At 37.2% G+C, this 24593-nt stretch overlaps 1 protein-coding gene across 1 annotated transcript in view; it reads left to right on the top strand.

Annotated features, from left to right (window-relative positions):
- Nucleotides 1-24593, top strand: part of dtr (defective transmitter release) — a 675513-nt gene that overhangs the window by 215316 nt on the left and 435604 nt on the right. The window contains exon 4 of the mRNA XM_090385868.1: nucleotides 4312-4533. Coding sequence (XP_090241994.1) covers nucleotides 4312-4533 — 222 coding nt within the window. The remainder of the gene's footprint in view (nucleotides 1-4311; nucleotides 4534-24593) is intronic.

Here is a 24593-nt window from a genome sequence, read left to right as displayed (position 1 = left end):
TCGAAGAAAATAAATTGAGGGCCCCATCAAGCTCTCAGCTGCCCACATCAACGCCAGAGGTTGCACTTGGTCATCTTGCAACACTGAGGCAGCCCCCAAGGCAGAATGCGCTGGTCCCACAGGAACTAGTAGTTGTTGGTGACTCTATTGTCAGTGAAATGGGGAACATGCTTTGTAAAAAGGATAGGTGGAACAGGACCAGGGTATGTCTGCCAGGGGCAAAGGTTGATGACGTTGTAGAGCGGATATCATTTTTAAGGGCACAAAAGGTGATATAGTTGTACGCGTTGGCACTAATGATATTAAGAGTAGGAGACCAGCGGAATTACTTAACAAGTACAGGTCACTGTTGAAAAAAAGCCGTGAATTAGGGTTGAATTTGAAAGTGTCTGCAATTCTGCCCAGACACGATAGGAGGGAGTATATGATGAGAGCCTTGTCGATCAATTCGGCCCTGGAAAGATTGTGCAAGGCTCAAGGGGTAGAATTTTTTTCAGCCTGGACTGTACTTGTTAACACGAGAGATTGCTTCTACAGGGATGGTATACACTTAAATAGAAAGGGTGCAAGAATATTTGCTGATGCTATCGAGGCAGTGTTAGGTGGGTCGGAAAACTGCTAGCTTTTGGGGAGACAAAGACTAATAGATTAACAGTAGCCACTGGCAGAGGTGAAAGAGATTCTTGCACTGCTTCTATTGGAATGAGCAGAAGCCTGAAAAACAAGATGCAGGATATTTTAGAGACTGCTGGAAGTCATTGCGATACAAGTAAACACATGGGTTGTGTTAGGGTAGCTAAGAATAGAAACAGGTGCATGTATACTTGTCTGTACACCAATGCTAGGAGTTTAGTAAATAAATTTGATGAATTTGAGGTATTGCTCAAAACATCAAAGGCAGATATTGTTGGGATATCAGAGACGTGGTGTCACACAGATATAAGGAATGCAGAACTGGAATTTGGGGAGTACAACGTCTACAGAAAGGATAGGCAGGATAAGAAGGGAGGAAGGGTTATGCTATTAGTTAAGAAACACATAAAATCCAAGGAAGTGAAGCCAGTCGACATCGATGGACAGGGCAGTGTCGAGTCAGTTTGGTGTGACTAAAGCATAGGTAAATCAAAATTGAGAGTAGGAGTGTGCTATAGGCCTAATGACTCTGATGAATATAATAAGATACCGTACAGGGAAATAGAATGGGCCAGTAAATCAGAGAGTCTTATAATGGGGGATTTTAATTTCCCAGATATTGACTGGAATTTGTGGGTTGGTCACTCACACACTAGCAAGGCTTTTGTGGATTTATTGGATGATTGTTTTCTACATCAGCATGTTCGGGAGGCAACTAGAGGGAGTAATACTCCTGATCTGATTATCAGTAGTGATTCTTCATGCATTAAGAATCTGCAGATAAAGGAACCACTAGGTGGCAGTGATCACAGTGTGCTGAAGTGGGATTTACTTAAGGAGGTAACTACCATCAAAGGTAAAGGGAAGGGTTTTTGCTTTCGTAAAGGCGACTATGATGGCCTGAGACAGTATTTAAATTCTATACAGTGGGACCAACTGATGATGTTATCAACAGCAAATTCAAAATGGGAAGCATTCTAGGAACTAATCTTGGAAGCTACCAGGCTTTACATACCAACCAAGAAATATTGGTCAAGGTTCAGGCCTAAATGGTTGTCAGATGAACTAATTAGACATATGGTAGAGAAGAAAAATGCATGGGATACATACAAATTAATGGGTAACATGGAAGTCTATGATAGATATAAGTTGGTCTGTAACCAAGTCACAAAGGAGATTAGGCAGGCAAAGGCACATTATGAGAAATCTTTGGCAAAGAATGCAAAGAAAAACAGAAAAGAGTTCTTTACCTATTTAAACTCAAGAAGGAAATGGATGAATCTGATTGGTCCACTGGATGTTGATGGTTCAACAGTTGAGGATCCTGCTCAGGTGGCTAACAATCTAAATGAGTATTTTGCATCTACATTCACACATGAGGAGTTATTCAGGAAGTGGAATGTCGTAGGTGAAGTAAACATTGGTAGTGAGCTAGATGATTTTCTAATAACTGAGAGGAAAGTGGAGGAGAAATTGTTGAGGATACACATAAAAAAGGCACCCGGGGTGGATGGGATCTATCCATTTATATTAAAGGAGGCAGCAAAGGAAGTAAGCAAATCCCTAGCCATAATTATGAGAGCTTCTTTGGACTCAGGGGAGGTACCCATAGACTGGAGATGTGCAAACGTAACCCCAATTCACAAAGTTGGATCAAAGGCTGACACAAGTAATTATACACCTGTTAGTTTAACTTCGTTTCCAGGAAAATTAATGGAGGCACTGGTTAAAGAAGCACTGCAGGATCATCTAGACAAGAATTCAGTTATAGCTCAGACACAGCATGGTTTTGTTAAGGGGAAGTCTTGCCTGACCAATTTGATTGGATACTATTATGTAGTCACAAAAGAACTGGATGCAGGGAATAACTTTGATATTTTATATTTGGATCTTAGAAAGGCTTTTGATACTGTTGCGCATGGAAGACTGGTGCACAAAATGGAGCAGTGTGGCATTGCAGGCAAATTGCTGCTATGGATAAAGGGATGGTTGAGTGGCAGAAGACAGAGAGTGGTAATCAATGGATACTGCTCAACGTGGACTAATGTTATTAGTGGAGTTCCTCAGAGTTCAGTGTTGGGTTCATTGTTGTTTTCTGTATTTATAAATGATATTGATGATGGTAAATCAAGCTTAATGTCCAAATTTGCAGACTATACAAAGGTTGGCAGGGTTGTCAAGGACACTACTGACACTATGGTGCTGCAACAGGATCTGGAAAGGTTGAGCAGATGGGCTGAGAGGAGGCAAATGAAGTTTAACATTGACAAATGTAATGTACTACACATGGGAAACAGCAACCCCAGAGCAACGTATCAACTCTGTGGTACTACACTGACAGTGGTAGAGAATGAAAGGGACTTGGGGGTGGTTGTGCAGGCAGATATGAAGTTCTCTGAGCAGTGCAGACGGGCTGCAAGAGTAGCTCATGGAGTATTGTGAATGATATACAGGAATTTTTCCAGCAGGGATAAGGAGGTGATTATATCCTTGTATAAGGCAATGGTCAGGCCACACCTAGAGTACTGTATACAGGTCTGGAGGCCTCATTTCAAGAAGGATGTAGAGCTGCTGGAACGAGTACAGAGAAGGGCAACAAGATTAGTGAATGGAACAAAGGGGTGCTCTTATGAAGAAAGGCTTAAGTTTTGCAAATTACAGTGTCTGGAGACTAGGCACCAGCGAGGTGATCTGATAGAGGTGTATAAAGCCTTGAATGGTTTGAGCATGCTCAATGCTGATGGGATTCTTCCTCTAGCTCAGAATAATCACCTGAGAGGGCATAAATTCAAATTGAGGAAAGACAGATGTAGGATAGAAGTGCAGAAATTTGCCTTTAGCCAGCGGGTGGTTGGTTGGTGGAACAGACTTCCATCCCTTGTAGTGGAGGTTGATAGCCTAAACAAATTTAAGGCTCAGCTGGACAGGTATTTTGAACGAACAGAGGGGTGAAGTGGAAGTGGGGTTTTTTTTTTTTTTTTTTTCTGGCTGATGCTGAATAAGCTTGCTTTCTTGCATCATATGCCTCTACTAATGCTGATGCTAATGTTCGCAGTCTGTAGATTACTCCCTCTCTCATTATATCTTCATTTCCAACTAACTTGGATTCTATGCTGGAAAATGTAACTTCAGATGATTCAATGTAACTTCAGATGATAACTTCAGATTTTGATAAGAAGCATGATGCCTGTACCCCTTCTATCTTCCATATCTTTCCTAAATACATTAAACATGCCATAGTGGAACTCATCATCCCCAATTTCCAAGTGGCACCAATGTTTCTGTTAGCCCTATTATATGAGCATTAGTTGTTCATTAGTTGAAATTCAGCCATATTATTGGCAACACTCTTGAGATTAGTGTAAACACAGTTAAGACTGAGTAATCTTCTGTAGTTGATTTCCCCACAGTTTTCCCCTTTTTAGTTATTTGGGTTTGTATTCCAAACTTTATCTCAAGACGTCTTATCATCAGCTGATGCTGATAAGGTGTTCTGAGGGTGGCAACATACTAGAATTCTTGAGGTGACTGCAAGCAGTACTTTGACCCATATCATCAGAGAACCTCTTATTGTTATTGTTTATTGGCATTTAGTTAATCACTGCTGTTTGGTACTAGTAATATACCTTTTACTATTTTTTTATATTATACCTTTTCCATGTTATATTTATGTAATAGGATTTGAAAAAATAGAAAACTTAGGAGAATATACTGGCTTGAAATGTTTGTGGTTAGAATGCAATGGTATACGTCAGATAGAAAATTTAGATGCACTCTTAGAATTGCGGTCTCTTTATCTTCATCAGAACCTTATAAGCAAAATAGAGAACCTGCAAAGTCTTCAGCTGCTGGACACTCTCAATCTCAGTAATAATGCCATTTGTAGAATTGAAAATTTGAGTAAGTATAAGTATTTAATTGTATTTGCAGTTTTTATTGTTCTTATTGTTGTTATTTTTGTTGTTATTATTACTCTACTGTTGCAGGACTATTTCTTTATCTAAGATTGCCAAAACTTAAATTTCCATTGCGCAGTATTTGTCGTACTGTGGGCAGCGGCCCCCTAGGGAGCCATGAGATATTTAAGTATTTGAAGAAAATTATTATTATTATTTATTTATTTTTTTTTTTTTTTGCTATTAATCCAAATTAAATTATTTTTTGTTATTTTGTTTACAGGCTTGCTTAATTCTCAAAAATTAAGTAGGCTGCAAATAAACACAAAAATGAAAATCTTTTTATTGATTATAACAAAAGGTATTACAAGTGCATTTTTATTGCACAGTTGAACTGAGAAATATACACAAATATATACTAAACATTTCATTTCATTACATATCACCATTGATCATAGATGAACTCCAAATTATATTAGGTTTAAATATTTGAATATGAATTTTTAAAAAAATTCATTTTATATTTCTGGTTTAAGGAAAAAAAAAAAAAAATAAGCAGATCTTCAGTTCAGAGAAGTGCTACTAAGCCTTAGAGTGTTTAGTGTCATCTAGTCATAGAAAGACATCAAACAGAACTTTTTTGTAAAAGAGCAGTCAACAGATGCACTCATGATATATTACTGCTGATCAAGAGATCCAAAGTTTATATTTAAAGTGAAGTAGTCAACAAATTTAAAAAAAAATGTTATTAAGCATTTGTTGTATTTGGGCTAATTGTGCAATTTTAACTTTTAAAAATTGAGGATAATAAGAAAAATTAGTAGCATTGCAAAAACAAAACAACGTAGCCAAGAAGTAAAAGAATCAATTGAAATATTACCAGTATCATCTTTAACTTTACCAGGGTCTTCTCTATTGACATTATCCAGTAGAAGCAAGAAAAGAAAAGACAAACCAATAGAAAATATACAACTAGGAAAAACTGAAGTATATTCTTGATTATTTTTTGGAGTTTTTAGATATTTCCTCATCTTTTAATAATGAAGAAAGGCCTATATATCTAATCTGTGTGAACCAACTCTGAATGACTGTATTAGGTTCAGAAAAATGATTCAAAATTTATGAAAGGAGGGATTCAAAAAATATTTTATTCACACAAAAGTAGTTATGATGCATGTTTTTTGCATCAGCTACTTTTGGAAAAGATGAATATTTTTTTTCTTGCTATAGAGATATCTTGTAATCTTTATAGCAAGTACGCAAATTTTGGTTTTTATCTGACAATTCATTTTTTTTTATTTGCAGCACTGAAAGACGTGTCACACTGGTTAAAGTGAAATACAGATCAGTGATTTAGTTTTTCTTTTTTTGTGAGGTAAAATAACCAAAACAATCCACGAAGAAATGGTCACTGTTTATGGGTTTATGGAGAAGACTGCCCAGGTTACAGTTTTGTTGCACATTGATATAAACAAATCAGATGTGGAAGAACTTAGGCAGAACTTAAACTGCTAGCTTTGGGAGGGGGGGATACACTGACTATTAGATTAACAGTAGCCGCTGGCAGAGGTGAAAATGATTCTGGCACTGCTTCTATTGAAATGCAATTGAGCATTTCCTTTGAGCAACTGCCTAACTTCCTTTATGACTTGATTACAGACTAGCTTATATCTGCTCCAGGCTTCTGTGCCGCCTGATAATTTATATGCATCCCATGCATTTTTCTTCTGTGCCACGAGCCTCACTAATTCATCTGACATTCATTTAGGCCTAAACCTTGAACCATGTTTCTTAGGTGGTATGAAAGCTTAGTGGGTGGCTTAGGATAACTAAGAGTAACAATAGGTCCACATATACTTGCATCTCCACCAAAGCTAAGAAAGGCTGAAGTTTTTCAGATTACAGTGTCTGGAGACTGGGCACCTGTGAGGTGATCTGATTGAGGTGTATAAAGCCTTGAATGGTTTGAGCATGCTCAGTGCTGATGAGATTTTTCCTTTTGCTCAGGGTATAAACTCAAATTGAGGAAAGACAGTTGTAGGATAGATGTGCGGAAGTTTGCCTTTAGCCAGCTGGTAGTTGATTGGTGAAACAGACTTCCATGTTTTGTTGTGGAAGTTGATAGCCTAAATAAATTTAAGGCTAAGCTGGACAGGTATTTGGAATGAATGGAGGGGTTAAATGGGAGCATTTTTTTTTTTTTTTCTTTTCTTTTTTTTCGGCTGTTGCTGCATAAGCTTGCTTTCTTGCATCATATGCCTCTCCTAATGCTAATAGCACAGTAAATATAAATTTGATGAATTTGAGGTGCTGTTGAAGACATCGAAGGCAGATATTGTTGGGGTTAGAGTTGTGGCGGCATAGAGAGAGATAAGGAATGCAGAATTGGAATTAGACGAGTACGTTGTGTTAGTTAAAAAATACACAAAATCTAAGGAACTGCATCCAGCTGACATGGGTGGGCACCACAATGTTCAGTTAATTCAATGTGACTTAAGCACTGAGAAAGCAAAATTAAGAGCAGTATTGTGTTATAGGCCTAATGATTCTGATGAATACAGTGAATTGTACTGAGAAATAGAGTGGACCAGTAAATCAGATTGTCTTAAAATGAGGAATTTTACCTTCCCAGATATTGACTGGAACTTGTTGGTTGATATGTATGTTGTTTAAAGGCACAAGGGCTGCTAAGGCCATATTGTGCCTCTGGAACTTGTGGATTGGTCCTTCCCACATTAGCAAGGCTTTTGTGGCTTTACTGGATGATTGTTTTCTACAGCAGCATGTTCGAGAGGCAACTAGAGAGAGTTATACTCTTGATATAATTATCAGCAGTGATTCTTCATGCGCTGACTGGGCTAGCCAGTTGGGTAAAGCACCTGCTTGGCAACCCAAAGGTCGCAGGTTCGAATCCCGCCTCGGGCTTGGATCAGAGTAAAATGCAAAAACTTTGGGAGGTGCATTATGGTCACAGAAGCCGATGCGCCAACAACTAACAAAAAAAAAAAGAAAAAAGATTCTTCATGCTTTAAGAATCTGCAGATAAAGGAACCATTAGGAGACAGTGAACGCAGTGTTTTGATGGGGGATTAATTTAAAGATGTAACTACGGTGAGGGGTAAAAGGAAGGATTTTTAAATTTGTAAGGTGGCTATTGGGGTCTCAGACAGTTTTTAAAATCTATACCATGGGACCAACTAATGATGTTACCAACAGCAAATTTTAAATGGGAAGCATTCAAGAAAGTAATCTGGGAAGCTGCTAAGCTTTTTATACCAATTAAGAAACACTGTTCAAGTTTAGGGCAAAATGGATGGTAGATGAGTTAATGAGACTCGTTGCAGAGAATAAAAATGCATGGGATGCATAAAAATTATCAGGATGCATATAAATTAGCAAAGGCACACGATGCAAGAAAGCAAGCTTATATAGCATCAGCCAAAAAAAAAAAAAAAAAAACCTTATTTCACCCAACCACTCACTCCAAATAAGCTAAAAACTTCTACAACGACAGATGAAAGTTTGTTCCAGCAATCAACCACTCGCCGGCTAAATGCGAACTTCCACACATCTATCCTACAACCATCTTTCCTCAATTTGAATTTATGCATTCTCAAGCGATTATTCTGAGCAAGAGGAAGAATCCCATCAGCATTGAGCATGCTCAAACCAATCAAGGCTTTATACACCTCAATCAGAACACCTCACAGGTGCCTAGCCTCCAGACACTGTAATTTGCAAAACTTAAGCCTTTCTTCATAAGAGCAACCCATTGTTCCATTCACTAATCTTGTTGCCCTTCTCTGTACTCGTTCCAACAGCTCTACATCCTTCTTAAAATGAGGCCTCCAGACCTGTATACAGTACTCAAGATGTGGTCTGATAATTGCCTTATACAAGGAGATAACCACCTCCTTATCCCTTCTAGAAAAAGTCCTGTATATCATTGACAAGACACCATGAGCCACTCTTGCAGACCATCTGCACTGCTCAGAAAACTTCATATCCTGCACAATTACCCCCAGCTCCTTTTCATTCTCTACCTTCAATCTCTAGAGTTATCAACTCTAGAGATTGAAAGTAGTACTTTACATTTGTCAATGTTAAACTTCATTTGCCATCTCTCAGCCCATCTGCTCAACTTTTATAGATCCTGTTGCAACATTAGTCCATGAAGAGCAGTGTCCATTGATTACCACTCGCTGTCTTCTCCCACTCAACCATCCCTTTATCCATAGCAGCAATTTGCCTCCAATGGTGACCCAGAAGACTGTGGTTGATATGAGCTAGTCTGTAATTGTGTTACAAAGGATATTAGGCAAGCAAAGGCAGATTATGAGAAATCTTTGGCCTAGGAATGCAAAGAAATACAGTAAAGACTTCTCTACTTATGGAAGGAAACCCCTAGAAGGAAGGGGATGAATCAAATTACTTCGCTTGATAAAGACAATTTGATTATTGATCAAACCTGTTGAGGTAGCTGACAAACTGAATTAGTATTTTGCATTTGTATCAACACATGGGGATATCTGTAAGGAATTAGAGGCCAGAAGCTTATAAAAATTTAGCAGGGAGCTAAATGATTTTATAACAACAGAGCAAAGTGGAGGAGAAATTTATTGAAAATGAACATAAAAAGGTGCCTATGGTGGATGGTATCTATCCAGTTATATTAAAGGAGGTAGCAAAGCAAGTAAGCAAAAGCTTATCAACAGTTATTATGAAATCTTCCTTGGTCTCAGGCGACGTCCCCATCGACTGGAGATGTTCAAATATGTCCCAGATTCTCAAAGGTGGTATCAAAGGATTACACGAGTAATTACAGACCTGTTAGTTTAACTTGTGTTCCTGGGAAAATAATGGAGTCACTGGTTCAAGTAGCACTGCAGGATCATCTAGACAAAACTTCAGTTATAGTGCAGACACAGCTTGGATTTGTTAAGGGGAAGGATTGTCTGACAAATTTGATTGGAATGCAATGATGGGGTCACAAAGCAATTGGATGCAAAAAATAATTTTGATATCATATACTTGGACCACTCGACTACGGTGTCCTTAGCTGAGTGGTCAGGAGTGGGAGTGCAGTAGCACACATTCTTTGAGTAGACTGTGGTTCAAGCCCCTTACTGCTAAATATGGTCGATCTGCCAAACCGCACTGGACCAGCGTGGCAGATTTTGGTCCATTTCCCTCAGCATGAATTGTTGAGGAGGCTTCCAACTTGCAGTGGGTTGATAATGGCAATAATGGCTGCAGTTTACCTTTTTACTTGGATTTTAGGAAACCTTTTGATACTGTTGCACATGGAAGACTACTGTACAAATTGGAGCAGTATGGCATTAAGAGCAAGTTGCTAAATGGATAAAAGGATGGTTGAGTGGTAATCAATGGACATTGCTCTTCATGGACTAATGTTATTTGTAGTGCCCCCAGGGTTCGACGTTGTTGGGCCACACTGTTGTTTTCTGTATTTATCAGTGATATTTATGAAGGTACATCAGAATTAATATCCCAGTTTCTGGATGATACGAAGGTTGGCAGGGTTTTTAATGACAGCAATGATAGTATACTACTGCAACAGGATTGAGAAAAGTTGAGCAGATGGCTGAGAGGTGGCTACTGCAGTTTAACATTGACAAATGTAAAGTACTGCCTAGTGGGTAGTACTTTACATTTGTCATATATACTGTATAGTGGGTAGCAGTAACCCCAGAGTAATGTATCAACTGTGTATTGCTACACTCAGGATAGTAGAGAATGAAAAGGACCCGGGGGTAATCGTGCAGTCAGATATGAAGTTTTTTTAACGTTTTTTTAAGCAGTGCAGACAGGCTGCAAGAGTAGGTCATGATGATATACAGAAATTTTGCCAACAAGGATAAGGAGGTGATTGTCCTCTTATATAAGGCAATGGCCACACCCCACCTTGAGCACTGCATACAGGTCTGGAGGCCTCATTTTAAGAAGGATGCAGAGCTGTTGGAACTAGTTCAGAGAAGGGCAGTGAAATTGGTGTATGCAACAAAGGGTAACTGAGGGGTTGTTACCAAGAAAGGGTTATTATCAAGATGGGTTGTTACCAAGAAAAACTTAAGTTCTGCAAATTTAGTATCTAGAGACTAGGCACTTGCGAGTGATCTAATTGAGGTGTATAAGCCTTGAATGGCTTGAGCAAGCTCAGTGCTGATTGGATTCTTCCTCTTGCTCAGATTACTCACCAGAGGGGACATAAATTCAAATTGAGGAAGTCAATTGTAGAATAGATGTGCGGAAATTTGCTAACGGTAAATTTCTGCACATCTATTCCAGCTTTCGACCAGCGGGTGGTGATAGTTGGAACAGACTTCTGTCTGCTATAGTGGACACTGAAAATTGAAATAAATTCAAGACAGAACTAGACAAGCATTTGGAATGAGTGGATGGGTGAAATGAGAAGTGGGGTTTTTTGTTTTTTTTTGTGGCTGATGCTATATTAGCTTGCTTTTTTGTGTCATATGCCTATGCTGATTCTGTTGCTGTCAGGAAAGCCCACAGGGTCTTATCCATGATATACGGAAACTTTTCTAGCAGGGAAAAGGAAGTGTTATCCCTTTGTATAAGACCATGGTTAGGCCCACACTTTCAGTACTGTATACAGTTCAGGAGGCCTCACTTTAGGAAGTATGTAGATCTGCTGTAATGGGTACAGAAAAGGTACCACACTGGTGAAGGGAACAAAAGGTTGCTCCTAAGTAAAAGGCTTCAGTTCTGCAAACTTGGGACTTGGAACCTTTGAGGAGATCTGATTGAGGTGTTTACAGCCATTCAGCTTATTCAAACCATTCAAGGTTTGAATAAGCTGAATTGTAATCTTATTCTTCCACTTGCTGAAACTGCACATAGAAGGGGGCCATAAATTGAAGTTGAAGAAGAATGGTTGCAGGATAGATGTGGGCTAAGTTTGGTTGCTAAGAATGGTTGCAGGATAGATGTGGGCTAAGTTTGCAACAGATGGAAGATTGTTAATGTGGATGGGTTGAATAAATTCAAGGGAGAATTAGACAGCTATATACGCTTGCTTTCTTGCATCATTTTCCATTGCTACTACTCCTACTACTATTCATTACAACTTACAAATTTAACAATATAGCCTAATGCATATAACTTACACTTGATAGGAGATATGAAATACCTATAACATAAACTTTATAGGAGATACAAAATACATATACTATAACCCAGATATTGCATTATGTATAAGTATACTTTATGGCATAACCGGTGCATAGTGTTATTATTGGATTAACTATATTAGTTTAGATTAGTATTTTTAGTTATATTTAAATTTAACTAAATCATGCCTCAGACCAGAGCAGCAATGAAGAATGCTCAGGGCAGTGGGAGTGTCATGGCCCATGGGAGAACTTTGGGGAGATAGTTGTCTTCTGTTTCATGGCCTTATGAAGTGTACTGCTTGTTTGATGTTTGTGGATCAACCTGTGAAGGATATGATATTGCCAACAGTGATATTGTATTTGAGTGATATTGTATCTAATGTATCTGAGTGATATTGTATCTAATGTATCTGAGGATATTAGGTGCCAACTCAGTGTTATGTGCTTTAATGAGAGCTTGAAGAATAGGGTGAATGCCCTCGAATCATTTAATTTGGGGACCCATCAAGCTTTCAACTGTTCACATCAACACCAGAACTTGCACTTGGTCATTAGGCAATACAGCAGTAAACTCCCTAAGGCAGAATGTGCTGTTTCTAAGATCTTTCTAAGGCACAAAAGGTGATATTGTTGTACAGAGGGTCCTCGATATACATCATACCGATATATGTAATTTCGCATACACATTGATTAATTTGGGATGGTAAGCTTGATATACATCGTATATATTCACACTTATATTATTTACCCTCAAATTTTCTCCTTCTGTATTTAAATTCATAATTACATACTCTATATAAAATATATAAATACAAACAGTTCTCGTATAGTACGATAGTTGTGTTCCTAGAAACCCTCGTGAAATGCAAAATTGTACAATATAAATAACAGGCCATATGGGAAAAATAGGGTTAGGTGCCGGCCACCCAAGATTGAACACATATTTGTAACCAAAACATTACCAAACACAATAAATAATCATAATAAAACACTTACGTATTTTATTATGATTATTCATAGTTGTAATAGTTGATTATTATGATTATTCATAGTTGTAATAGTTGATTATTATTCGTAATAGTCGTAATAAAATACTTACATATTTTATTATGACTATTACATAATAAAATATTGCTAATGTTTTTGCTTCTATCATAAGCAAACTTGTTCTTTGTTTGATTTTCTATCCAAACAGATGATAGCCATTCCATCTCATCCAATTCTTTGTGTCTTGATCTAATGGATTTTATTACACTTTGAGTTGTTCCTGTATGAAAGTTGTTTTTATTTTCTCTGCCTTCTTTCTAATTCTCGGCATTGCTTCATTTAGGCCTGTAGCATGTGCAATATCACATGTTCTTTCATTTTGCTCAAGATGTTTCAGAATTTCATATTTTTTTCTCTATGGGACAGAGGGACACTGGCCATAAACCTTACCGGAGAAACCCTGGTGGGTCAGAGGCCAGAAGACGATGGAGGCCAGTGTGATTTTGGCCATAAACGCTAGTACACTTTTTCCCCGGTAAGAATTTTTGACTCAGTCTACCTTTGTCTATCGATATTGCTTTTCCTTTTCTCTCTGAATCTGTAGCGTCCTCACCAGGATGCTTCCTTTTCACACCTTTTAAGTATTTTACTCATTTTTAGGGAATAAAGCACAATTACAAAATGAGGAGGCACACTTGATACACATAAACAAAGCTGCATGAGCATAGCAACTGAATACACCACACCTTAAAGGCAGAGACACACTATTTACACCTCACTAGTTCACATTTTACTAAAGCACATTTCTGGAGATCACTACCATAAAACAATAAAAACAATTGCCAGTTGCATTTCTGCTAGTGGAATCCGTTATAAACTGTTAGTATACTCGATCTAATTGCATTTGTGAAAATACAGATAGCTGGAATTGTGTCGGTTTTTACGTTATTATGGTGAAATGTGTTTCTTCCTCACTGATATAAAACACAAAAATACATTTTCAGAATCTTCCCTTCATTCCTATTGTGTTGCACATTGGTGATTCCACATTGGACTCCCATTTCTTGTAAACATAAAGGCGAATCATGCATAAGCGAATTCGGTTTGTGTTATATACAACATCATTCCCCTACTTATAAATCATGTATGATCAAATTTATGTTAACACGTGTTAACATTACAAATTTGTGTAATATTAACACGTGTTATAAGAGGACTGACTGTATATACAGTATGATGTATCAAAACATAACTACAGTAATAAGTATGAATTAAATATTTAATATAACAAATAAATTTTACAAAACTGTATAGCTATTACTAAATAAAAATGTAAATAATAAATAATTATTCTATTGTTCATTTTTGAAAATAAACAATAGAACTTTCTAGAACAATATGCATTGAGTCACATGCACCGCTTGTGTACCCACAATGTTCAGTTTCACATTGTTTTCATGAGTGAAGAAGTGCTGGAAATATATATATATCCAAATAATCTTTCATCACGAGTTGAAAATACTCAAGAAAGTTGCCTAGTGCAGTGAAAAGGCAACATAATGTGACTTTAGATGTTAAAATAGAGGTGATTAAGCAAAGTAGAAGTAGTGAAAGAGCTGTTGATATTGCATGGTATTTTGACTTACCACCAACAATAGTGTGTATGATCATCAAAAATGCAGGGAAGATAATGAGCAAATCACAGTATATAACCCAACATTATACAATTAAAATTAACAGGGGGAGGAGTGGCATTATGAAAAAAATGGAGAAGTTTCTGCCAACATGGCTTGAAGGCTTGAAGTATTTTGCACAAGCAAAATACTCCAGTAAGTTTTGCTCTTATTTTGGCAAAGGCCTTCAGCCTTTATGATTTTGTTAAAAGTGAGGAGAGTGTTTAGCTTCAGAAAGTGAAACTTTTAGTGTGAGTCGGGGCTGGTTTCATAGGTTTTAATCCTGTTATGAATTTAAAAATGTGAGACTACAAGGTGAGGCAGTAAGTGCAGACACTTAAGGGGCACCTGAATTAGCACCCACTTTGTCTAAGATTGTAGAGGAAGAAGGTTATGACTCTAGACAAGTTTTTAATGTGGATGAAACTGGCTTCTACTGGAAGAGAATGGCATCCAAAATGTACATTTCAATCTATGAAGAAAGTGCTCCAGGGTTTAAGGCCTCCAAAGACTGCTTAACACTTTTGCTTGAGGGAGATGCAAATGGAGCAAAGATGCTTAAGCCACTACTAGTGTATCACAGTGAAAATTCTTGGGCCATGAAAAATTGTGAAATCTTGCCTCCCTGTGACTTGGAAATTCCCAGCGAAAGTCTTGGATTACAAGGCAAATCTTCTTTGACTGGTTTGTAGAAACCCTTGTTCCATGGCTTGATGCAGTGTGCATTATTGGTGAGGCATGGAATGAAATGACAGTTAGGTGTATGAACAGTGTGTGGAAGAACATTTATCCTGAAGCGGTGCATGACTTCTCTGATTTTGAAACTTATGAAGAAGTTCATGGGCAGCTGGTGGCTGCTGGCAAGGCAAGTTTTTGATAATGTCAAGTAGGAGGATGTTAAAGAGCTGCTTCAGTCACACTCACAGCCCTTAACTAATGAAGAAGTGGCTGAATTGAATAGGCAGTCATTTCATGAAGAGACTATGGAAGACACAGATCCAACAGAAGAAAACAGCTTAACAACAAAGAATCTTAGGCCTGTTTTTAACCTTGCTGATGAATAACAGGCATTCTACAGAGTTGTGATTACCTGCCTGATCATTCAGCTAAGGTAACACAACTCATAAATTATAGTTTGTCTTGCTATCGTGAGATTTATGACACAAAGGTTCATGGTGGCAAGCAGATGAAGTTAGACTCCTTCAAGAAAAAATTCAGAGAACCTCAATTTCAAAGCTAGTCACAGAAGCATCAGGAACTTCAGCTACAGTTGCAGAAACTTGCTGCAAAAGTGCTGAGGAGAAGCAATTGTAATAGGAAGAATAATAAAAAAAATATATTTTTATTTATTATTAATAATTTCATAATGTATTTTCTAATTATTATTTAGCAATTGCAATAAATTATAATGTATTACAGTTTAGTGTACGTTAAAAATAAGTATTTTAATGTACACTAAATACACTTCATTACAAATTCGAATTTTTTAGTTGGCCTGGAATGTACCTCCCTCATAATACAATAGTTCAATGGGAAATTGATGTCCGATATACATCATTTCGTTATAAGTCCTGTTTTTTAGGAACATACCTACAATGCATATCAAAGACCTCCTTTTCATATTGTCAACAATGACATTAAGAGTACGAGATCTGCAGACTTATTTAAAAATTATAATGGTTAAAAATAGTTGTGAGTTAGGGTTAAAATCTGAGTTGCGAGTTAAAATCTGAAAGCATCTGCTATTCTGTCCTGACACAATAGGAGGGAGTGGAGTATACAATGAAAGCCTTGTCAATCAATTCAGACTAGGACAAATTGTGCAAGGCTCATACAGTACGACTAGGACTATTCAGACTAGGACAAATTGTACAAGGCTCATACATACATATGTTCTGTGAACAAGCGCAGACCATATGCAGTATGGTCTGCGCTTGTTCACAGAACAAACTGCTTCTACTAGAATGGGATACATTTGAATATAAGGGGTTCAAGAATATTTCCTGATGCTATTGAGACAATGTTAGGTGGGTTGGAAAGCTGCAAGCTTGGGGGGATAAACAGAATAAATTAAAATATGGTCACAAGCAGAGGTGAAAGTAATTCTTGCATTGCTTCTATTGGAATGAGCAGCAGCCTGTAAGAAAAGTGTGGGGGAGTTCAAGGACTGCTGAGAATCATCATGGATCAAGTAAATACATGGGCTGTGTTAGAGTTATGAAGAGTAAGAATAGGTGCATGTATAATGGCATATAGAACATGCATTGAAGAAAAAGCCCTAGGTGAAGATGAAGTTACTGTAGAGTTGTTAAAATTAGAAGGAAGAGACGTGACACAGAAACTGGCAAGATTCTTCACAAAATACATTAGGAAAGGCATGACACCTAAGGAGTGGAATAATGCAGTCATAATTTAGTTGCATAAGAAAGGATATAAATCAGGAATTGGAAATTATGGACCAATTAGTTTGTTGTCCCACATCTACAAGTTGTTCACAAGGGTCATTACTAATAGATTAGAAAAAATACTTGAAGAGAATCAACTGAAAGAACAAGCTGGCTTTAGGACATAATTCTCAACTATGGATCACCTTCACATAATATCACAGCTAATAGAGAAACCAAATGAATATTAAACACCATTATGTCTGGCATTTTTGGATTATGAAAAGGCATTTGACTCCATACAGCATAAGGAAATGTTTTGGGCACTGAAAAGATAAGGCATAGACATCCCATAAATTATGATTTTGAAGAAAATATATGAGAACACTACCTCCTTTATTAGACTAGACAAAGACAGTAGCAAATTTAAAATTGAGAAAGGAGTTTGACAAGGAGAAACAATATCTCCAAAATTGTTTACTGTTACCCTTGAAGAAGCTTTCAGAAGATTGGACTGGTCACAGAATGTATTCCCATTGACTCCATTCTGTTACCAGAGAAAGTACCTAAACCATTTACGATTTGCAGATGACATTGTGATCATAACCCATAATCCTGAAGAATTAGAGAAAAATTTTAATCAATTATGTAGGTTAGTAAGGATTTCTGAAATGATTATGGTTATGGTTACCAAAAATGATTATGGTTAAAAGAAAAGTAATGATGAACAAGTATGCCAGAGGAAGGAATATAATCATTGAAGGAGCAAAAATTGAAAAGGTGGATTTATATACTTATCTTGGAAAACTCATCAGCTGTAATAATGAATATTGGCTGGAGTCGAGAAGAATAAATTATAGATGGATAGCATTCAGGAATATAGTCACATTACTGAGGAGCAATATCCCAATTTGTCTGAAATGTAAAATAACGAACCAATGTATACTCCCCACCATGACTTACGGAAGTTAAACTTGGGTACTTAACAAAAGAAGGGAAGAGAAGCTGAAAACTACACAGTGAACAATGGAATGAATTATATTAGGAATCACTGTTGGATTAGAAAAGAAACACATGAATTAGGCAGCAAAATCGAGTAAAGGACATTCTTATCAAAACTTAACAACTGAAATGGACTTGTGCAGGACGCATAACTCGAAGACATGATGACAGATGGACTAAGAAAATAGCAGAATGGTATCCAAGAGGAGTAAAAGAAAACCTGGAAGACAACAATGGAGATGGACAGATGAAATTCAAGAGTTCGTGGGCAGTAAATGGATGGCCATTGCACAAAAAAGAAGGAACTGGAAAGTTGCAGGAGAGGCCTTCATCCTGCAGTGGATTGAAAATTGCTGATGACGATGATGATGACCCTGTAGGTTTGAGGGAGAGTGCGAGGGAGTGTATAGAACCCTTGAGGTTTATTATGAATTTGGACTCTGGGGGGGATTTCTTGAGATCATATAAGTGCCAGTGTATTGCCAATAGATACCCAACAAGGTTGTGTACTGCCTTTGTGGGGCTGTGGTCACATCTAATGCATGACTGTTCACTCTGTGAAGACATACAAAGTCAAAGGATTACAAGACTGGCCTTCCTCCCAAAGGACCAGGAACATCATCTCCTGGATAGCAAAAAAAAATATTAAGTTTTCATGCACTTTGCACAAGAGCTATTCAAGAGAAGAATGTTTCCTTAAGACCATCAGCTTCTTCCGACCTAATGATGTGAATAGAAATCCTTCCTTAAACTCTATTGGGAAGGATACAAGCTTAAAAGACCTGATGTCTGTCCTGGAGAAACCCCATATGGGCATGTTCTGCCACTAACCTGCTTGCCAAATGGTGTCAAGATTAGTATGTTCACAGGTGAATAAACATAAAGAAAAAATGTTTATATGATTTGTGTTTAACATCTTTTTATTCAGAAGAAAAATTGAAACAACATGTAATAGCCTATGAAGAATGCAAACCTGTAAAAGTTAAGATGACTGAAACTGATTCTGTTTATTTCAAAAATTATAATCACTCATTAAAAATTCCATGTTATTTATGCAGATTTTGAAAGTAATACTGAAAAAATACATATCGCTAGACCAAATCCTAAAAATTCTTGTACAATGAATTAACAAAAACATTAACCTCTGAGTTTCTATTATTATATTAAATATGTTAATGGTCATAAATATGAATTTAAAGAACCTAGATTATACAGGGTGTCTCAAAAATATTGGTACAAATGTTTAGGGGAGGTAGCTAACATCTAAAGGAATGTGAATCGCATAGGAACCCATAACTGTAAATGTTAAAGTAAGTCGGTAGATGGCACTGTTCATCAGTTCACGTGAGGGAAAAATTTCTGGTTTACTCATTCAGGCAGTAGTCGCCGCACGAAGAGCATGCATTGATATATAAACTGTGAGCTGGCAGACATGCACCTAGTGTATGGATTAGCAGAGGGCAATGGATGAGCCGCTTAACGAATTTATGGAGAATGCTTCCAAGACAGACGTGTACCTTACCACCGTTTGTTTGCGCATGTGCATCAAAATTCGTGCTATTATGGGTCATTTAGAGGTAACAGGAGTAGTGCGGACAGAACACGTTTGACGCAAACGCCCGCCATTGAAGAAAATGTGTTGAATGCCATCCAGAATAATCCTACTACCAGCACACGTGCCGTTGCCTCTGCCTTAGGAGTGTCTCGTTGCAGAGTACAGCATGTCTGGCACGACGATTCCTTACACCCCTTTCATCTCCAAAGGATTCAGTTACTGCTCCCCCAAGATCATCCTGCACATGTGGCTTTTGCGCAGTGGTTTCTCCAAGAAAGTGTTCAAGACTTGAATTTTCCAGACTGTGTTTTGTTTACGGATCAGGCTCATTTTGCTCGGGAAGGCTTATTCAATCATCACACTGCTCATGTGTGAGCTCACGACAACCCACAGGTGTGCGCTCCCCATGCGGCACAACATTGCTTCGCAATAAATGTGTGGGCAGGTATGGTCGGTGACTGCTTAGTTGGCCCATACCTGTTACCATCACGCATGAACTCTGCTAAATATCGGATCTTTCTTGAACAAGTTCTGTCAGGGTTACTTGACGATGTTCCAGCAAAACCTGTTAGTTTAACTTGTGTTCTTTGGAAAATAATGGAATCACTGGTTAAAGAAGCATTGCAGGATCATCTAGATAAGACTGCAGTAATAGTTAAGAGAGACAGCATGGGTTTGTTAAAGGGAGGTATTGTCTGACCAATTTGACCAATTTGGATACTATGATGTGGTCACAAAGGAACTGAATGTGAGACGCAGCATTTGGTTTCAACATGAAGGGGTGCCTGCCCATTATAGAAGATGTGTTTGTGACCATTTTAACAGGCGTTTTTGGTGTCGATGGATTGGCCGTGGTGGACCCGTTGCCTGGCCCCCATGCTCACCTAATTTATCGAGCCTTGATTTCTTTCTGTGGGGCCCTCAAATCTATCGTGTATGAATCGCCTGTGGAGACGGAAATGTGTGTGTGTGTGTGTGTGTGTGTGTGTGTGTGTGTGTGTGTGTGTGTGTGTGTGTGTGTGTGTGTGTGTGTGTGTGTGTTATGGAGGTTTACTGGCACATAAGCTGCTGGGGCTATAGTGCGACTAGACAGAAATGGATCTTGTGGCGAGACTCGTCTGCGCTGCTGCTAGTCAAAGAAACTCCAGGTGTGTTCGACCATGTCCACCAATCCATGCTGCGTCGGAGTCACGCATGCATCGTGTCTCGTGGTGGAACCTTCGAGCATCTGTTGTAACATCATGAAATGCATCCACCTCATACTCCATTGTTAATATTATTCAAATAAATGTTTACCACTAATTACTGTTGTGTCATTTCTGCTTCTTATGCCTCTGCTATTCCTTTCCCCGTGACATTTCCGGTTATGGGTTCCTATGCGATTTACATTCTTTTAGATGTTACCTACCCCCCCCCCCCCTAAATGTTTGTACCAATACTTTTGAGACACCCTGGATGTATTTTGCATCTACATTCACACATGAGGAATTATTCAATGAGGGGAGTGACAGAAGTTTATCAAACGCTAACAGGGAGCTAAGTGATTTTGTAATAACTGAGAACAAAGCGGAGGAGGAATTGTTGAAGTTAAACGTAAGGAAGGCACCTGGGGTGTACGGGATCTATCCAGTTATATTAAAGGAGGCAGCAAAGGAACAAAGAAAACACTTAGCCATAATTACGAGAGCTTTCTGGGACTCAGGGGAGGTCCCCATGGACAGGAGGTGTGCAAATGTATCACCAATTCACAAAGGGGGTTCAAAAGGTGACACAAGTAACTACAGACCTGTTAGTTTAACTTTTGTTCTGTGGAAAATAATGGAATCACTGGTTAAAGAAGCATTGCAGGATCATCTAGATAAGACTGCAGTAATAGTTAAGAGAGACAGCATGGATTTGTTAAAGGGAGTTCTTGTCTGAACAGTTTAATTGGCTACTGTGATGTGGTCACAAAGGAACTGAATGCCAAAAATAATTTTGATATCATATACTTGGATTTCAGGAAAGCTTTTGATACTGTTGCACATGGAAGACTGCTTTACAAATTGGAGCGGTATGGCATTAAGGGTTAAGTTGCTATAATGGAAAAAGGGATGGTTGAGTGGGAGACGACAGAGAGTGGTAATCAATGGACACTACTCGTCGTGGACAAAGGTTGTTAGTGGAGTTCTCCAGGGTTCGGTGTTGGGACCATTGTTGTTTTGTATATTTATCAATGATATTGATGAAGGTATATCAGGTTTAATGTCCAAGTTTGCAGATGATACAAAGGTTGGCAGGGTTGTTAATGACAGTAAAGACAGTATTCTTCTCCAACTGGATCTAGATAAGTTGGGAAAATGGGCCGAGAAGTGGCAACTAAAGTTTAACCTTGAAAAATGCAAAGTACTGCATATGGGTAGTGATAACTGAAGAGAAATGTACCAACTCTATGGTACTACTCTCAGGGAGGTGGAAAGTGAAAAAGACCTTGGGTTATTGTGCAGTAAAATGTGAAGTTTGCTGAGCAGTGCAGAGCGGCTGCCAGGGCACGTCATGGAGTCTTGTCAATGATATATAGGAATTTTTCTGACAGGGAGGTGATTATCCTGTTATACAAGGCAACTGTCAGGCCACACCTAGAGTATTGTGTGCTTTTTGGAGGCCTCATTTTAGGTAGGATGTAGAGTTGCTAGAATGAGTACAAAGAAATGCAACAAGATTGGTGAGGGGAACAGAGGGGGTGCTCTTACCAAGAAAGGCTTAAGTTCTGCAAATTGCAGTGCCTGGAGAGTAGGCACCTGCAAGGTGATCTGATTGAGTTGTATAAGGCCTTGAATGCTGATGATATTCTTCCTCTAGCTCAGACTAAGAACCTGAGGGGGCACAGTTTCAAATTGAGGAAAGATAGTTGTAGAATAGATTGTGCAGAAATTTGCCTTTAGCTAGCGGGTAGTTGATTGGCGGAACAGGCTTCCATCTTTTATTGTGGAAGCCTAAATAAATTTAAGGCTGAGCTGGATAGGCATTTGGAACAAATGAAGGGGTGAAATGGGAGCATTTTTTTTTTTTTTTTTTTGGCTGATGCTTCATAAGCTTGCTTTCTTGCTTCGTATGCATCTACTAATGCTAATACTGATGTAGAGGTGAAGATACACCTAAAATATTTATAAAATGGTTAGTTGAAGATGTTTAAACAATACTTCAAATCTACAATATAAAAGAAGATATGTTCTACGTTGATATCAATATTTGTAAAATAATAAGAGAAATTTACCTCAATATAGTACGTAGAACACTTTCGTATGATACTCTCCAGAAATTAAAACGAAGAAAAAATCGAAAAACTTACATTAGAGTAACAAATAATTAAAAAAATTTTTTTTTAAATAACTAAAAATCAATTTAACACAATAAAACTCAATTTAACACAATTAACGAAAAAATAGCAAAAACGATTTTCCCTCCTTTGTAGATAATTTTTTAATTTAATGCAAAGCTTCCTAACCTGGGAAAGGTATTTTTGTTTATTAGAATATAGAGATTTAAGGCAAGTTTAACAATATAACGCAATGTGGCAAGTGCTAGTTGTTTTATGCCTGAAATATTTTGATTTAAATTGACCCTAGCAAACTTCGGAACGATGTTGTTTTGAAGGCAGTATTTTAGAAACGAAATATGGTAACTTTGGGCAGAGTAACCTAGTGTTAATTTAACATAATTTTGCACCAAGCTGTTCAAAACACCCCCCATAATTATGTGTATCGATAGGTTATACCTGGAGAGAAAGGAAGTGAATGAAATAGTCAATAAGAGTTTAAAATATAGAATTGGATACTATGAACCAGAGCTGTAATGTCCAATAAGTTTTATGTTGATACCTTAGTGTTAATACTTCCTTTATTTTCAGTGCACGTGGCTCAACAGTTTATAGATAAAGATAAGTGAGTTTTTTTGCAATTTTGCATCAAGCTGTTCAAAACATCCCCCATAATTATTTGTATTGATAGGTTATACCTGGAGAGAAAGGAAGTGAATGAAATAGTCAATAAGAGTGACTTTAAAAAATAGAATTAGATACTATGAACCAGAGCTGTAATGCCCAATATGTTCTATGTTAATATAAATATTTGTAAATTAATAAGAGGAGTTTACGTCAATATAGGAAGGAAAATCGTTTTTGCTATTTTTTCCTTAATTGCGTTAAATTGGTTTTTAATTGTGTTAAATTGAGTTTTATTGTGTTAAATTGATTTTTAATTATTTAAAAAAAAAATTAAATTATTAGTTACTCTAATGCAGTGGTTTTCAGCCTTTTTTTAATAACGGCAGCCCTATGTAATTTATTTTATTTTGCTGCACTCCTACTCAATTTTCTCAATATATACACACATATACAGTATATATATATATGATCAAATTAATCAAAAAATTAAATAGAGAAATAAAAATTACTGAAATATATATTAAAATAAATATTTGTAAAATATTAAGAGGAGTTTACCTCAATATAGTACGTAGAACCCTTCCGTATGATACTCTCCCGAAATTAAAAGGAAAAAATCGAAAACTTACATTAGAGTAAAAAATAAATAATTCAAATCAAGTTAACACAATTAAAAATCAATTTAACGCAATTAAAAATTAAAAAGAATCTAACGAAAATATTCAAAACGATTTAATTGTTTTAATTGTGTTAAATTGGTTTTTAATTTTTTTTTATTTTCCCGTAATGTAAGTTTTTGATTTTTTCGTTTTAATTTCTGGAGAGTATCATATGGAAGTGTTCTACATACTATATTGAGGTAAACTCCTCTTATTATTTTACAAATATTAATATCAACATAGAACGTATTGAGTATTACAGCTCTGATTCACACTATCTAAATAAAATAAATAAGAAAAAATAATAGAAAAGCTAACATCAATGGTAGCAGAAAAGCAAAATCCACTACATGTTGCTTATAATAAGCTAAATTAAAATAGGATATTGCCACATGGCAAACCAGTATTTTTTTCTTATTTATTTTAATATATATTTCAGTAATTTTTTATTTCTCTATTTAATTTTTGGATTAATTTGATCATATTTAAATGGGGGTAGCATGACGATGTGCTAACGCTGCATTCGTACCGCCATCTATAGCCTAATTTGTTTCTATATATTTTTAGTTCAACTGTTGTTTTGTCAGTGGTGTGGTTTGGCCATGCGAGTACTAGGCTTTCTTGTTTTATTATTTTTCGCTGCATAAGGACCACCGCTATGCAAATCTATTGAATCGGCAGATTGATCTTAGTATCATTCTGTCGTTGCATGGATTTGTTTAGCG

Source organism: Mastigoproctus giganteus, chromosome 12 (genome assembly GCF_048544385.1).
Source record: "Mastigoproctus giganteus isolate SK-2022 chromosome 12, ASM4854438v1, whole genome shotgun sequence".
Classification (NCBI taxonomy): Eukaryota; Metazoa; Arthropoda; class Arachnida; order Uropygi; family Thelyphonidae; genus Mastigoproctus; species Mastigoproctus giganteus.
Note: the sequence above shows the minus strand (reverse complement) of the source record. Positions and strands in the feature narration are given on the sequence as shown.